This window comes from Oryza glaberrima, chromosome 8 (assembly GCF_000147395.1).
Source record: "Oryza glaberrima chromosome 8, OglaRS2, whole genome shotgun sequence".
NCBI lineage: Eukaryota > Viridiplantae > Streptophyta > Magnoliopsida > Poales > Poaceae > Oryza > Oryza glaberrima.
The window spans coordinates 143,847-161,328 of record NC_068333.1 but is presented as its reverse complement, the minus strand read 5'-3'; the positions used below and the strand labels follow the sequence as shown (position 1 = coordinate 161,328).

General features: G+C 39.5%; 2 protein-coding genes across 2 annotated transcripts; one reads left to right on the top strand and one right to left on the bottom strand.

Annotated features, from left to right (window-relative positions):
• Window positions 1-8,699: 8,699 nt before the first annotated feature.
• On the bottom strand, window positions 8,700-9,635 carry LOC127782894 (uncharacterized protein At4g14100-like). The gene has a single exon (XM_052310171.1). The coding sequence runs from the start codon at window positions 9,580-9,582 to the stop codon at window positions 8,968-8,970; it is 615 nt and encodes a 204-aa protein (XP_052166131.1). The 5' UTR covers window positions 9,583-9,635; the 3' UTR covers window positions 8,700-8,967.
• Window positions 9,636-15,619: 5,984 nt separating this feature from the next.
• On the top strand, window positions 15,620-17,026 carry LOC127781136 (NDR1/HIN1-like protein 1). The gene has a single exon (XM_052308044.1). It carries the CDS (start codon window positions 15,907-15,909, stop codon window positions 16,588-16,590), a length of 684 nt encoding a protein of 227 aa, XP_052164004.1. The 5' UTR covers window positions 15,620-15,906; the 3' UTR covers window positions 16,591-17,026.
• Window positions 17,027-17,482: the final 456 nt, after the last annotated feature.

Sequence of the window (17,482 nt, the reverse complement as noted above, 5' to 3'; positions counted from 1 at the left end):
AGAAAGTAACTTAGTACTATCTCATTGGCCTTGTTTGGATCCTTCGGGCTATTAAATAGCCCTCCGGAATCTTGCTATTTAGGAGTATTAAACGTAGATTACTGACAAAATAAATTCTATAACCCCTAGACTATTTTGTGAGACGAATCTAACGAGGTATATTAGATTAATAGCCTAGGGGTTAAAGAATAGGTTTTGTCAGTAATTTACGTTTAATACTCCTAAATAGTAAGATTTTAGAGGGCTATTTAATGGCCTGAAGCATCCAAACAGATTGCAAATATATATTTGCACGGATATTCTACCGAACAATGCCGATAGTTGTGATGTCACGCTTGCTTGTTGGTGTACGTCACTATATGATGGACCAGAGCTCCTGAGATTCTCTCTTACGCTACAACACTCCACTATAGTATATTCTCCCTCATCATCTTCCTAAAATACAGCAAACTAAAATTTAATGGAACACACACTATTCAGATTTATAGTGTTATGTTGTGTTTTATCCAATACTATAAAAATAAGGTACTATATCCTATCGATTGATATGAGTGTTGTTGTGTTGTGCCTGAAATTGCATCATGTCCCCATCATCCCTTCCCTTTCCCTTCCCATGGAGGCTGGCTTAAACAAATTAAATAGCCAGCAACTTACATCCATTCTAAAATATAGCAACATAATGTTCAGGTTTGTAGTACTGACATGTCGTATCTGATACTAGTTTGTTATATAATATGACGGAGGGAGTAGTTAATATTTTTTTTAGGAAAGGAGGAGTAGTTAATAAGGTGTTGTATTATATTTTTTTAACGACCAGAGTAGAGAATGTTAATTTCATTAAATATAGCAGGAGAAAAAAAATATAACTGTGCAAGTAAGTACAGGTTGGTATATTAGTGTTGTTTAGCACAGAATATATATGTATTGACTATGCTATGTCACAGTTAATTAATTACTACCTCCATATTTTAATGTATGATGCCGTTAACTTTTCATCCAACCTTTGAACATTCGTCTTATTCAAAAATTTTATTGTATTATCATTTATTTTATTGTGACTTAATTCATCATTAAGTGTTCTTTAAGTATGACATAAATATTTTCATATTTTCAAAAAAAAATTAAATAAAACGAATGGTTAAACGCTGGTTAAAAAGTCAACGGCGTCATACATTAAAATACGGATGAAGTAATTGGTAGCAGAGAGGAAACTATATATACAACATATATACTCAGTAAGTTGTACGCGCGTGCACAGGATGTATTGATCGACTTTGGCATGAATTGATCGATGGGTGGATATAATCATCAGCTGGTCCAATATATATGCATGCGAACCTGATCACAGTTAATATAATCATGAGGTTGAGGAAGCAGTACGGCGGCGCCTGCCACTTGGAGGATTACACCGGCTTCGAACACGAGCACATGCCGCGTATTGCCGTTGAATATCCAGCGGACGGGGCGGCCAGTGGCGACGTCGGCGTCCACGGTGTCACGCCCGATCGAGGCAGGATGCCGACGGGGAACTGGAAGGTGCGGCAGCTGGAGGCGGCGGTGTCGAAGAGGTAGGAGGTGCCGTTGTACAGCGGAGGGTCGCCGGAGAGCTGGTCCCTGACGATGTGTTGAGGTCGCCGCCGGGGGAGTCAGCTTCTTGCTGCCTCCTTTGGCCACAGCGGTGGCGCCGACTCCGAGGAACAGGAGGAGGAGCAACCTCGACACCATCCGCATCTGCCCGAGCCGATCTCTGGGCCGGTATACAGGCCCAGAGGCATATGCAAATTTATTTATACTATTGTAATTAATTAAGTTTTTTTAAAAAATAATGAAAAGAATCCCGCATTTGTTTCAAAGAAGCTATATCCTCCTGTTACACAACAATTAATAAAGAGCATAAACACCAGGAAATGACTAGACAATAACTAATAGTACCAACACAAAATAGAAAAAAGAGAATATTTATTTAAGTTTGTTTGTAAATCTCCATCCAAAGTTGTCAACTATTTGTATGACCATTATCTCCAGATTGCGGAACGCAGTATATATTTATCCTCATAACACATTTGAGTCAATGCGCACAATAGCTAATTCCTAAAAATATGAGAAGTAATATTTGGAGGTTTCAAACCAAAACAAATATGTACTAATCTTCAAAGGAATTTAGCAAAATGACAGTTAAAAATAAATGATGTATTGTTTTATTTTTCATAAAAGAAATCTCATATTACCATTCAATTCTTTATTGCTAAATTGTCCTTAGTAACTAATTAAGTAGTTGTAAATAAATTATATAAAGGTGGTACGGTACTCGCAAGGTTAGAGCAGGGTAACTGGCCGGGAAGGATGAGGGTGATATGCGTGTCTGTGGCTGCATCGCTGCAAATGCATGGACCTAAGTGGCTTGCATCGGAGCTTTCATATTCTTGATGAAACAACAGGCGAAAAAGGATCGAGCTTTCATTTTCGTGGATTCGGATTCGACAAAGATATGATGTTGGAAGTGGAAATCGGTTTGTAAACAGATAAAAAAACAATAGATAATTTATACATGTATGGACAATACACTATCTACAACAATATAATTATATAGATATTAAAAAACGAAGATAGAACCGCTGAGGTGATTGGTTCACTGGTTAGTTGGTTTGTTTGCTTAGACTAATGCCTCAAAGCATTTAATTATATGTATGCCATTTCATAGCAGGTAGCTATAGTTGTGGGGAATCTTATTGCTACCCATTTGATCTTTGATTCGACCCCCATGCTTCACAAATGGGTGGGCAATCGTCTCACTTGTCTTCCGGATCTTATGAAAAAAAAACCATTAAAGAGACCTTGGAAATAACGTCGCTAGCTAAATTTAGAACACGTAGGATAGAGTCGAGATAGAATCTGACTTCTGCCGTGGGCTGGCTAAACTGGAGTAGGAAACGGTGTGAGCGGCAAACCAACCTGACTCCTGCGATTGCGATTTTTTTTTGTAAGCGATCGTTTTTCTTTGGCGTGAACCTGGACTCATGCCTTTTTTTTTCTTTGTGTATATATGTGATATTTATTTTTGGGTGAACCTGGAAGGCTTGTGGGCTTGTAGATAGAAACTACCTAGAATTCTGGAAGCAGTTTGGGCTTGTGGGCTTGTGGATGCCTGGAAGGTTTGTGGGCTTGTAGATTGACCTGTAATCCTTTTTGTTGGATGAAACTGGAGCATGTGCTAGAATTCTGGAAGCGGTTTGGGCTTGTGGGCATGTGGATGTACCTAATCGGATATGTGCATGTACGGACGGACGGAAAAAAATAGTGTTGGACAAAAATTACCGCGATGACGGACGAAAACGCGGACCGAAAAGATTGTGACGACCGAAAAAATTCAAATATTTATATTAGTTATAGATTATAGATTTTTTTTCTAATTTAAGTGTCATGTAATTGTTATATGGGATAAATACCAAGTTAACATAGTACATGAGTGTCACGTAGGATAAAACTATCGAGAAAATCAATTTGCAATGGTTTTAATAGTTAAACTATGCTCTACATTTAATTTTACGGTTGAGGGACTCGTATAAAACTCAAACCCATAGTTGACAGGGTATCGAAACGGACTTTTCCATCGAATAATATCAATCTCGATCGATCGTCATCAAAGGCCATCCGAAACAGAGATGCACCACACGGTATGAGCCCAACTCAACCAGCAAGAATGGCAGAAACGACTCTGCAGTATGTGTATGTGTGTGTCTCAGACTCTCAGTCTGCTTTTGTCGCTCTCACATATATCGTCTGCAGCTCCGGTATCTGCTCGCCGCTGCATTTTCTTTCTTTCTTTGCCGCTGGCGCTTAGCTGGGCCTGGAGTATATACCTCACCTCACCAGCTGACTACTACTGCATCTACATAGCCTCCTTTCTCTTTTCTTTTTCTTTTGTCAGACAGAGACATCCATATGCCCACACATATGGTATATGACCACAGAGATTAATTGGGGTTTTTTTTTGGGGAAAAAAACCAGAGAGATGGGGATTATCTCTCCAATGATATAGGTGTATCGAGACTTTATATATAAAAAAATACCCGTGGGTTGCAACGGGTGAAGGCTATTTTAATTTTATTATTGTTATATGGTTTAGTTAAGATGAAATTCACTGTTAAATTCGCTTGGATATATTTTTTGTTTTTAGAAAATCATGAGCTGCAATTAGAATCCATCGTCTCAAGTTAGCATACGAGTTTTTTTAAGAGATTTCCTATGCAATTCCTTCTGTATTACCAAAAGTGAACGATCTTAAAAAACTGACTCATACACGGATGACGTACCAAAATACCGGCAAAAATATCTTTAATTTTTATAACTAGCATGGTGGCCCGCGCAGATTGCGCAGCTAGCATCATTATATTTTCTCTCATATAATAGCATATATGTTTTCTCATTATATTATTCAAATATATTAAAATGACAACATAATTTTAAATTTTGCAATAACTTTACAAAACTACTAATGTGTAATATTCATATTATATTTTATATACGTGTTAGTTATTAATTATTTTTAATATCAAATTTTAGTTATTTGTAAATTATATATATTCCTATATGGACTCTAGACTCGTCTTTTAATATTTCTTTTTTTAATTCTGAATTTTCTGTAAATTATATTTCTATATAGACTCTATGCTCTTCTTCCAATATTATTTATTTTTATTTCTGAATTTTTATTATTTCTAATTGTATTTCCATGTAGACTCTAAACTCATCTTTCAATATTCTTTAATTTTTAATTTTTAATTTCAGTTACTTCTAAATTGTATTCCTATATTTGTATTCCTATATTGACCTTAAACTCTTCTTCTCATGTTTTTCTTAATTTCGAATTTTAGTTATTTGTAAATTGTATTTTTATACGGATTCTAAACTCTACTTTTAATTTTATTATGTTTATTCTAAATTTTAGTTACTTTTAAATTCCTATATGGACTCTATACTCTACTTCTAATATTCCTTATTTTTTAATTCCGAATTTTTATTTTTTTTCTTAATTGTTTTTCTATATGGACTCCATAATCTACTTCTAATATTCTTTATTTTTAATTCCAAATTTATATTATTTCCTAATTGTATTTCTATATGTACTTTATACTCTACTTCCAATATTCCTTATTTTTAATTCCGAATTTCAGTTATTTCCTAATTGTATTTCTATATAGACTCTAGTCTCTACTTCTAGTATTCCTTATTTTTTAATTCTGAATTTCAATTATTTCCTAATTGTATTTCTATATGGACTCTAGTCTCCTCTTCTAATATTCCTTATTTTTTAATTCCGAATTTCAATTATTTCCTAATTGTATTTCTATATGGACTCTAATCTCCTCTTCTAATATTCCTTATTTTTTTATTCTGAATTTCAACTATTTCTAAATTATATTTCTATATGAACTCTAGTCTACTCTTCTAATATTCCTTATTTTTTAATTTTGAATTTCAGCTATTTCTAAATTGCATTTCTATATGGACTCTGCCTTTTCTTTTTCTCCGATTAATGTGAGAATTTCTAGGCTATGAGAGCGAACGTGGAGGCTCATTTTTCTATTCCTTTAATAATATAATAGATAGTAGGGATACGATGTATGAAACGTACGTTACCATATACTATGTCTGTTTTTTCAATATATGGCACCGTTAACTTTTTAATAAACATTTAATCATTCGTTTTATTCAAAATTTTTAAGCAAATATAAAATATAAAATGATGCTTAAAGAACATTTAACAATAAATAAAGTCACAATAAAATAAATAATAATTATATAATATTTTTGATAAGACGAATGACAAACATATTTTAAAAAGGCAACGACGTCAAAAATTAAAAAACCGGAGGGAGTATATACACTACACTACTACAGTTAGGGGTGAAGCTAAAATGAAATAGAGAGATGTGTCGATCACTCGCTTGCTTTACTCTGCTTTAGACCAAATTTAAACTGATATGAGTGTTTGAATTTGGATTGAGAGGATGCGCATATGATAAAAATAGATAAACTATAGCTAAAAAATTTTCTTGACCGGAGGTTTTTGGGCACCCCTCTCATCTAGCTCCGCCCCTGACTACAATAAATAGTATACATTAATGGTACGTAAATACGGGGTAAGCTAGCTGGCTACGATGAGGTGATCGATATGCACGTTTGTGGCTGCAATGGAAGGGCCTAGCTTTCATCAGACCCTGCATATTCCTGCTTTTGCTTTTGCTAGTGCCTAGTAGCATATATGAAAAAGTTTGAATTACGACCCTCAACTATCACGGTCATGTGAATTACCCCCTTATTCAAATTAAGATATTTCACACCCCAAACTCTTTAAACACGAACAATTTACCCCAACACTATTTTAGTCGGTTTCAGTTTAAGCTGATACACGTAGCGTCCAACATGGCAATTACAATCAAAAAATAAAACATAGTGCTTCCCTCTCCCTGCCCCCTCTCCATCCTCTTTCTCTCTCAATATTGCGATGGCAGAGCCGAATTAGCTCGCATGGTGGCGGAGAGGCTAGAGTTCGCTCGGAGGCGGCTACAGTGGTGGCAGAGCCTCGTGCAAACACGGTCTTTGAGAAATATATATTGGGAGGTGCCATATTCTAGAGGGCCTCTGCCTATAGCACGTTCAAAAGAAAATCCCCCTTAATTCTCAAACTATTATTAATGGCCTAGATTGCTTTGAGATTTGTGCTGCTACAGTAAATCTTATTGTCGAGGGTGAATATCTACAAGTAGAGCTGTAGGCCCGGCTAACACAACCGCGGCAGCCTCCTCTCATAGCCAAGACAGACCCACGTGCTTTGGTAGCGTCTTTAACCTCCGGATAACAGTCCCGTGCCTGTATGATGCTGGAGCTGATCTTTCCAATCAAATTCGGCCGAATCTTTCTTGTTTTCAAAAAATTGGTTGAGGATTTTTTATCCACTGATCTCCTCTTTTCGTTCCCCCTATAATTGACGCGAATCCGCAAAACTCAAGAAAAAAGGGCCCGGGAAAGCTCACCGGCAAGCCATCATTGTTGACAATTAAACGAAGATTAAATACGGCGAATAAAAATAGAACCGAAAGCGGAAATCATGATGAAAATAATTAGGTAGGAGTGGGGAATCGATTTTCGCAATCAATCGGAGTAGAAAACACACGGTGAGGCAGATCGACGTGACGGTGGCGCTAGGTTCGACGCGGGCAGCTAGAGGCGCGCGCATTGTACCGGACTCATAAAAATTACAGAATCCTCGTAAAAAAATACGGGAAAAGGTTCAAGAGGGAGGGAGATGAATGCTAGGGAGGGAGAGAAAAACGAAAAAGGATCCAAAAGAGGGAGAGAAAAGGGGAGCGAGACTGACTGAGAGACGATGACGAAAAAAGTTACGAAAGATTTACATATTTTTTAGTTAGGTATAGATATAGATATGATATCTGTCAATCTATCTAATATCACGCTCGCTCAATAAAGGTGTTTATTTTGTGCTGGTGTGATTGTTGATGCCTCTGACTGGGTGGACCAGAGCTCCCGAGATTCCCTCTTCCATTACTCCCTCCGGATTGATAGTACTTGTTGTGTTGAACAAGATACGGTCTTCAAATAACAACTTTGATCATTATTTTTTATTATAATATATATAAAAGTGTTAACAAATATATGATTTTATTAAAGTACTCCCTCCATCCCAAAATGTTTGACGCCATTGACTTTTTTAAAAATGTTTGACCGTTCGTCTTATTCAAAAAATTTAAGTAATTATTAATTTTTTTCCTATCATTTGATTTGTTGTTATAAATATACTTTTATGTATACATATAGTTTTACACATTTCACAAAAGTTTTTGAATAAGACGAACGGTCAAACATGTTTAAAAAAGTCAACGGCGTCAAACATTTAGGGAAGCAGTGAGTACTTTTTAAGACTAATCTATACATGTCGTCACCACATTTGAAAGATAAATATTTTAAAAATAATTAATAATTAAAGATTCTAAAGTTTTACCTCACTCTTGTTTAAAACGATAAGTATTAATTATCAGCCCGGAGGGAGTAAAATTTCAGCCTCAGATTTTAACCATCAATCAGTTCCCTTTCCCTTTCCAGGGCTTAAAGAAATGGTTAATAGCCAGATACATAGTAGTAGTTAATTGGTATTATATATATGGACAAGTAGAGGATGTTCTGCGCGTTGCTGCGGGACTTGGTTAGCATCAATTTGTTAGATATGAGGTACAATCTCAAGAAGAAACGGAAGAAACAAATGGTTTTCTTGGAGAAATTCTTTTTAGCAACCCTATCCAAAATTTGTAGATAATTTAGATAGCACATTCAAAGCATAAGCTACAAAGAAGCAAAATGGTCTGACGTAAGTTAACAAATTGTAATGTTAACTGAATGGGCATTTGGCCATAAAGCTCTTTTATACGGATCGATGGGCCGGATACATGTAGATGTGTATGGAGATGGACCAATGTGTTCATGTGGGCTACAATTGATACTGAGGAGGCGAAGAGACTCACTCGGTGCCTGATGGGTTGGGCTCTATGTTGCGTTCCATCCAACGGCTGAGAAGCAATCTAATGCATTCATCTAATGGTTCACAATTGATGATGACGTGGAAGCATGAGGTTTGAGCTTTTGGCATTAACTTTATAGGAAGAAGGGATTTTATTCTCCGGAAAAGATACAATAAGTAGTACATATTCTGAGCGTGAAATTAACTAGTTACCTCCAGAGAGACCTTGTAAAAAAAACCATAAATTTTCTTTATATATTTGTTATATTAGTCTCTTCTTTGGTACAGAGTATATGTATATCTATTGACTAATAATATATATTCTTTGGTGCAGAGGAAACTGTATTTATGTAACAACATAGGAGTACTCACTAACTTGTGCGCATCGGTGGAAATATGCCTGCCTCGCCTCGCTCGCATGGATGGATGAATCATATCGGCGGCGGCGTTGAGGAAGCGAAACAGTACGGCGGCGCCTGCCACTTGGAAGAGTCCTGGAGGACTACACCGGCTTCAAACTCGAGCACATGGCGCGTATTGCCGTTGAATATCCAGCGGACGGGGTGTCCGGTGGCGACGTCGGCGTAGTAGCGGGAGAAGAGGAAGTTGCTCCACACATGGCACTCGAACCCGTCCACGGTGTCTCGCCCGAGGTAGTTGGCGGTGGCAATCCAGTCCGGCGGCAGGAGGCCGACGGGGAATTGGAAGGTGCGGCAGCTGGAGGCGGCGGTGTCGAAGAGGTAGGAGGTGCCATTCACCCACTCCACGTTGTACAGCGGTGGATCGCCGGAGAGCTGGTCCCTGACGATGTTAAGGTCGCGGCCATGCGGCCAGTCGTAGTAGAGCTCGATTAGCTGCAGCCGCCCGCCGCCGCGGTCGTGGCTGGTCAGGTTGATCGACACCACCACCGCGTGGAACCGCTCCGGCCACTCGTACGCCGTCGACACCGGGGGAGTCAGCTTCTTGCTGCCTCTGGCCGCCGCGGTGGCGCCAACTCCGAGGAGCAGGAGGAAGAGCAACCACCACGACGGCAGCGTTGGCGCCATCGATCGTCGACTCTCACTACTCGCGGGTTTATCTTATCTCTCGGAGCGGCGCGCGGGTTAGCTACAGCTAGAGGATCACACAGTAATAATTAATAATTAACTAGTTGTAAATAAATTATATACTGCATATAATAATAAAGGTAGTACTCGCTAGCTATGTTAAGGCCCCATTTAGTTCGCGAGAAATGAAAAATTTTGGGTGTCACATCGGACGTTTAACCGGATATTGGAAGGATTTTTCGGATACGAATGAAAAAACTAATTTCATAACTCGCCTGGAAACCGCGAGACGAATCTTTTGAGCCTAATTAATTCGTCATTAGGACATGTGGGTTACTATAGCACTTATGGCTAATCATGGACTAATTAGACTCAAAAGATTCGTCTCCCCCTAACTGTTCAATTAGTTTTTGTTTTTATCTATATTTAATGCTTCATGCATGTATTCAAAGATTCAATGTGATGTTTTTGGAAAAAACTTTTTAGAAACTAAACAGGGCCTAAATGACTTCCATGGAGCTTTTCTATTCTTGATGGAACAATTAATAGCTTGAAAAAAAAGAGCAAACTCCAAATCGAGTGTTCGGTTTTTCTTACCAGACCAATGTTCCAAATTGGGTGTTTGATTTTTCTTACCGGTCAAACATTTCATTTGACCGTTCTAAAAATGTGAGGTCATATATGGTGAAAAAAATCAACCATTCAAACATTCAAATTTTTTGTGATACACAAGGAAAGCACACACATTAAAACATGTCTCTATCACGCGCGTATGAAATATCGAGGGTCAACAGATTGAAACATTTTTCTTCATCAGGATATAATTATGTGATTCTTATTGTAAAGATTTAATTACAATAAATACAACGGTGGGATTGGATCGTAGATCGAATAAGTAATTTAGGAGAATTTTTTTAAGATCATTAAATACATGAATGCATGGATGGATGGAATGAAGAGAGAAGACATAATAGAGGCATGTAGTTGCATCAATTTTGTGAAACACATCGGAAATACGGGTTGAAACGTGCCGCTATCACATATAAAATATTGAGTTTAATTTAACGGTTTCAAACACATATTTCTCTTTTATCGAAATATAGTCATATAATATTTTGTAGTAAAAATTTAATTACAAGGAATATAACGGTGTGATCGGATTATAGATTGGATAAGTAGTTTAGAAGATAAAATATTTAAAGTGTGAAAGAGGGAAAGAGAATAAACTAGTAGCTAGATACAATATTGCATACGTATAGTAGGGTGAGGTCTACCGATTTTTTTCTCTGCATCGGGCGGCCGAGGCCAGCAATATCCTAAAAAGGAATTACTCTTTAGATATTTAAAACTAAAGAGTGCATGATATTTTTAGTAGCAAGATTTTATTAGCCTAAGTTTCTAATACGATCTACGATTGGGATAATTTGATCCAACTAATTGATGGTTGGTCAAATCTTTCCGATTGTAGTAGGATCTCCTTGGGAGTATAATATAGATAAGATTAAAGTGTACGATCCCTAAACTCTCAAAATACATTTTTGGGTCCCCAAACTCGTCATGTGTCATATAGGTCTAAACCGGCTCTAACCCGCTCTATGAGATAATGTGGCAAGCCACAGTGACTCTTACGTGTCAGTGGGATCCACATGTCAATCATGTAGAAAAAATAAAATTTAAAAAGAGAGAAGTAAAGGATGTTTTAAATTTTGAAAAATAAATGAAAAAAGATAGGAGAAAAAATATGTCCTTTTTTTTTCTATATGTAGCTGACATATAGGTTCTACTAACACGTAGGCGCCAACATGGCATGCCACGTCAGCACACGGAGCGGGTTGAAACCCTTTTGGATTTATATGACACCCGAGACAAGTTGAGGGACCTAAAAATTTATTTTGAGAATTAAAGGACCTAGCTGACACACCCACACAAGTTTAGAGACCGCTTGTGCACTTTACTCTATAGATAATGACCGTCTCCGATGGAGCTTAATTGTTTCCTTAGTTTGGACGAGGAATATAAGCTGGGCGACGATGGGGGCGATCGAGCATGATCTGCCACCAACCAGCATGCTTCACGAGCTACTATCTCCCTTTTTTAATATATGGTGCCATTAATTTTTTTACAAACACTTAACCATTCTTCTGATTCAATATGTTATGTAAATATAAAAAATAAATCATGCTTAAAAATCATTTGACGATAAATCAAGTCACCGTAAAATAAATGATAATTATTTTTACCAGAGGCGGCTAAATAGGTCCGCTAGTGAAAAACATCGGCACACTAAAACAAATTTACGACATTAAAAACCACCACCACCCACCGGATCTCCACATCCACCCACCCATCGCCTCCTCTTCTCCAGATCCACCAACCCACCGCCTCCCTCTCTTCCTCCCTCACCAGTGGCGCCTTCCTCACCCACCGTAAGTCGTCGCACCCATCTCCTCCTCCATCCCCACTGGCGGCGGCGGCAACAAGGAGGGGACTCGGAGGTAACGAGTGGGGGAAGAATCGGCGGTGCATGGCGGGGCTTGGCGGTGACACCGCTCGGCGGCGATGGTGATGGCACGTGATCGACCTTCGTGGATCTGGCGTCAGCGGGCCACGGAGAGGTACATCCACCGTCGGCTGCCCGAGCTCTCCCTCGCGGGCTTAGATCCGGAGGGTGGCGGCCATGGCGGTGATGGCTCCGGTACGGAGGCGACGAAGGGCTCCAAATCCAGCGTCAGCGGGCCACGGAGCGGCGGAACCACCGCTGGCCGGCCGAGCTCTCCCTCGCGAGCACGGACCTGGAGGGCGGCGGCCATGGCAGTAGGGCATTAGGGAGGTGGCCGGGCTTGGCAGAGTGGGGTGGCATAGGGGAGTCTCTTCTCTTCGGGCTCGGCGGAGGCAAAGGGGAGGGGTTGGCGGTAGGGATGCAAGTGGGTAGTCCCACTACCCGCATAAAAACCCGCTTGCTAGTTTATTTTTCATATGGTAGTATAAAATTTAGAAGAAAAAATGAACCAGAAGTGGGATAAGCGGGTTAAAAAAACCCGCTTGCCCGCCCCGCTTGCATCCCTAGGTGGCGGCGGCGACTCGCGCAGGAGGCGGACCAGCGGTGAGGACTCCTGCAGGCGCTTGATCTGGTGGCGACAGCTGGGCTCAGTAGAGTGAGGTGGTGCAAGGGAGCCTCTCCTCTACAGGCTCCGCGGTGGCGACCGGTGGCGGCGGTGACCGACTGTGAATAGGGCTCAGTGGTGGCAAGGGAGCCTCCATGGTGGGGCTAGGCGGTGGGCGGTGCATGCGGCCATGGTAGCCAGCGCGCGCTGATTTTCAATTGTTCTTACCCTAAAAAAATATTTTCACTGATGGTCCTCTTAAATTGCTGCCAGGAAGATGGTAGGTTTGTGAGCGGTTGTATTAACATGCTGCCTACGAAACTCAATTTTCGCTGGCGGCCGGCTGCGTACTAGTGAAAATGCATTTTTCACTAGCCTTTGCTGGCTACCCGCAAGCAAAAAAAAATAAATTTTGACCGCCAGAAAAAACTCTTTTTCTAAGTAGTGGTGGACGTGGATCGTATCGACGCAGGAAACATAATTATTTTGCCTCTTACTTTGATTCAACCCTTAATTGTTTTGTTAACTAATCAAGCTAATTGATCTAATTGAGTGCTGGATTAGTGAACATGCATCCATCGGTGGATGGCATGCTACTAGCGAGATTGCTAAGGGGCGATCAGATTCGGATCCCCCTCCCTTCACCTGGTTTCTTTTTTTTTACCATATTACTTTTCTATTTTAGTAAATTTATACACCTAAAGTTTGTACAACTCAAGTTTACACATCTAAAGTTTAAAGACCCAAAGTTTATAAATCAAAAGTTTATATATCCGATTCAAATTTGAATTTAAATTCAAATATTTTTTATATATAGTATTTCTATACATCTAAAGTTTATACACCTAAAGTTTATAGACCCAAAATTTATAAGTCAAAAGTTTATATACCCTATTCAAATTTGAATTTGAATTCAAATATTTTTTATATAGTATTTCTATACATCTACAAGTTTATAGACCCAAAGTTTATAAGTCAAAAGTTTACATACTCAATTCAATTTTGAATTTGAATTATATCTGATTCAAATTTGAATTTGAATTCAAATATTTTTTTATATATAGTATTTCTATACATCTAAAGTTTATACATCTAAAGTTTATAGACCCAAAGTTTATAAGTCAAAAGTTTACATACCCGATTCAAGTGTGTGTGTGTATAAATATATATATATGTATTTTTATACATAATTTTTTTCAACTTTGTTTTTTATTTTTATAAAAAAAATTATAATGTAGTAGGAAGAGAAGAAGGGAGGAAGAAGGGGGAAGAGAAATGTATAGGGGTGGATGGAGATCGATCGCCCGTTAGCCAGCCCTTGCTACTAGAGCTAACCGGCAGGCAGGCCGGCACATGCATGTGAGGAAATGAGAAATGACGTGATATGCTACATATTTGTAACTAAACATGTATACGTGCAGTTACTGGAGCAAAACAATATTCAGATCGAAATTGAGACTGACAAGAAGCCAGGTGATCTATCGGCCTCTGCGTGCCTAAGTTAATTGTGATCCACTTATCCCTGGCTTCGATTGCCTCCTATCTTTTTGTCGATCGTCCTGTTCCTTTTTCTTTTTTCTCCAAAAAGAATTTAAAACAGAGAAACAAAAAGTTGATGTTGATGAAATGGACTTGTCTGAATTTGACAGCTTACCTGCCGCCATCTCTCTCTCTATGTATATATATCCACTTTTGCGAGCTAATGCCACACTCACTCAATCACTCACACTTTTAATTCCACCTTTATGATTTCACTACTACAAAATGGGAAATTACTTATGATTTCACTTTTAGTTTCGTTGACGGAAACAGATTGCCTGCAACCATCGATGATGATCGCTGACGGTTTTTATGCCGCCAACGGATATATGTTTTCGCAAACTATGCCCTAGGAAGCCCATCAGCAAGAAACGTTTTTTCCTAGGCAGTTTGGTGTAAAAATTGATTCTCGCCGGTGATCCGTGACCGGAAATCCCTTCAATACATTTTTTTTTTGTAGCTATATTTATGGCGCCATATTTTTCATTAAAAAATAGTCGGCATGTATTTATATTGTAAGTCCATAAATTACATATGTACTTTTAGTGTATTTACAATGTAAGTATCAAAATTACATATGTAAGTACTAAAATTGCATATGTAAATTCGAAAATTACATACTAATTATATATGTAAGTGGGGTGTAAATGAGGTATAACTACTGTGTAAGTGGCTGAAAAAAAATCAACTATAACATATGGCGCCATATTTATAGCAACTCTGTTTTTTTAGACTGGTCATCCTGGGGAGAGCTTCCCACCTGAATTTCAATTAAAAGGAAGTTGGAGTATAGGGACTTTAAGTTGTATTTGAACGGAGATGAGAGGATAGAATATGTTTATAGGACTCGATAACAGTCCTATCAGCATGGCACAGTCTTTCCGCCCACAGCGGTAGCATTTTTACAAGCGTATATATGTTTAATCCGCTAGTAATAAAAAGGGTTGTTCTCCACGAAAAATGTTTTTTTTTAAAAAAAATAGTGTTTCTCCCACCTCTATCTAGCTAGCTACTCGTGCTGGTACTAATTACTTTCACCTGAAAAACAAATAATAACCAGCCTCTGAAGTATCTGTTTAATTAATTAGGCACATCTAAAGTGCAGAAAGATCGATTGGGAAATTTCGGCAATTGTGAACTACTAGTGCTAGTAGATCTCACATAGGTAGGTAACAAAAGAGAGAGAGCCCTGCATGATGCAGTCAAATTAATCACGCAGCTGAATGCTGAATAATGTGTCTGCTTATTACAGGAAGAAAGCATGGAGTACGTACGAGCGTGCAAAACAGAAAGAAAGAAAGAAAGAAAGAAAGAACACCGAGAGAGCTAGGCACCCCACATGGGGATGCATGACATGTAGCGATCGAACGATAGATAGCTAGATGTGGCCTGCCACCAACTATCTTCTTCTTCTTCTCCACTTACTTGTCCATCTTCTTCTCCTCCTCCTACCTAGCTTATTGTTGTTGGTAGCTAGCGAGCTCACTCCTCACTCACTCTCTGCCCTTCCTTTCCTACCATACCTCTCAATTATTAGTAAGATCGATTATTAGTTCCAGTTAGTTGCTAGCTACAAGGAATTGAAGCAACAAGTTGTAGCAGATTGAGAGAGAGTTGGGAAGAATTACACAAGAAATTTAGAGAAATAGTACTAGCTAGCTAGCAAGAATATAGATATATAATGTCGATCAAGCACTGCGAGCAACACAAGGATTGCGAGCGGCAGCGCCTGTACCGGCGTTGCTGCGCGGCCATCTTCGGCATCCTTCTTCTCCTCCTCCTCATCGTCCTCATCGTCTGGCTCATCCTCCGCCCCACCAAGCCTCGCTTCTACCTCAACGACCTCACCGTCGTCTGCCTCAACGTCACCACCGGTGGTTCCTACGCCGGCGCCACCGCCTCCTCCGGCTACTTCTCCTTCCTCACCGTCACCATGCAGACCACCCTCGCCGCCCGCAACGGCAACGAGCGCGTGGGCATCTACTACGACCGCGCCGACGTGTACGCCGAGTACAAGGGCCTCCGCATCACCGTGCCGACGTCGCTGCCGCCGGTGTACCAGGGCCACCCGGACCTCACCGTCTGGTCCCCTTTCCTCTCCGGCAACAACGTCCAGCTCCCGCCCTACCTCGCCGTCTCCATCACCCAGGACGAGACCGCCGGCTACCTGCTCGTCACCATCCGCGTCGACGGCTGGATCCGCTACAAGGCCGGCGCCTTCATCACCGGACACTACCACCTCCGCGTCAGGTGCCCCGCCCTGCTCATCGTCAACGACGGCCGGGGAAGCTACGGCTCCAACTCCGGCGGCGGCAACGGCTACTTCAGGTTCCAGCGAGCCGCCGCCTGCGTCGTCGACGTCTGATCCATCCATCCATCTCCTCATCCTCCTCTCATGCATCCAACAAATCATATCATCCTTAATTAATTCTCCTCCTTCCATATATAATTGCTTGCTTAATTGATCGATCTACATTCTACAAGCACAGCCCTGATGAAGAAGCTATATAATTAAAAGCTCAGCTCAACTGATCGAGTGAGGATCGGAGTAATCTTGCATATATGCCTGCCACCAGTGGTTTTATGTATTTACAGTACGAATTAATTTGACCTTTTTCTTACTTAATTTTCATGCCTGTGTTTTTTTTGGTACTACGTACAGTGCCATGCTTGTGGCTAGCTGCATGGTTCAGGTGTACAGCTACTTGTAGTAATAATTCGCATATAGAGAGGGGATAATTAAGCAATTGCTACAATCTTGTAATTACTATTAGAATATATAATAATTGTACTTATCTTCACATGCATACTACATAGTTGCAACATTGTAATCAATTAATGTTCTGTTCATTTTTCAACAAAGAGTGTTCGTCTTCACCTTCAATTTATTTCTAGCTATTAATCAATAAATTAAACAAGCTAGTAGCAGAAATAATGCTAGGCATATTACAATTGATACATGAAACGTCCGTCTAGCTTTTATATATATATATATATGTATATATATATATATATTAGGAAACTACAGCAGTTGTTCAACGCCAGCCCGGAACATTAATTTATTGACAAAAAGGTATTACAGATGAAAATTACCTGCCATTGTTAATTAACACTCACTAATTAACGAGTTGTCAAAGGATTGGTCACCAGGTACCTTACCTAGCTCCTTTAATTTGTTGACATGCTAGTATCAGTACTCATCACTAGCTAGAAAGATCGATCTATATGTCCAGTTGAGTGGAGAAGTAGCAAATAAA

Bases quoted from the DNA above. Each gene is read 5' to 3' on its own strand.
- LOC127782894 (XM_052310171.1), bottom strand. From the start codon at position 9,582: ATGGCGCCAACGCTGCCGTCGTGGTGGTTGCTCTTCCTCCTGCTCCTC.
- LOC127781136 (XM_052308044.1), top strand. From the start codon at position 15,907: ATGTCGATCAAGCACTGCGAGCAACACAAGGATTGCGAGCGGCAGCGC.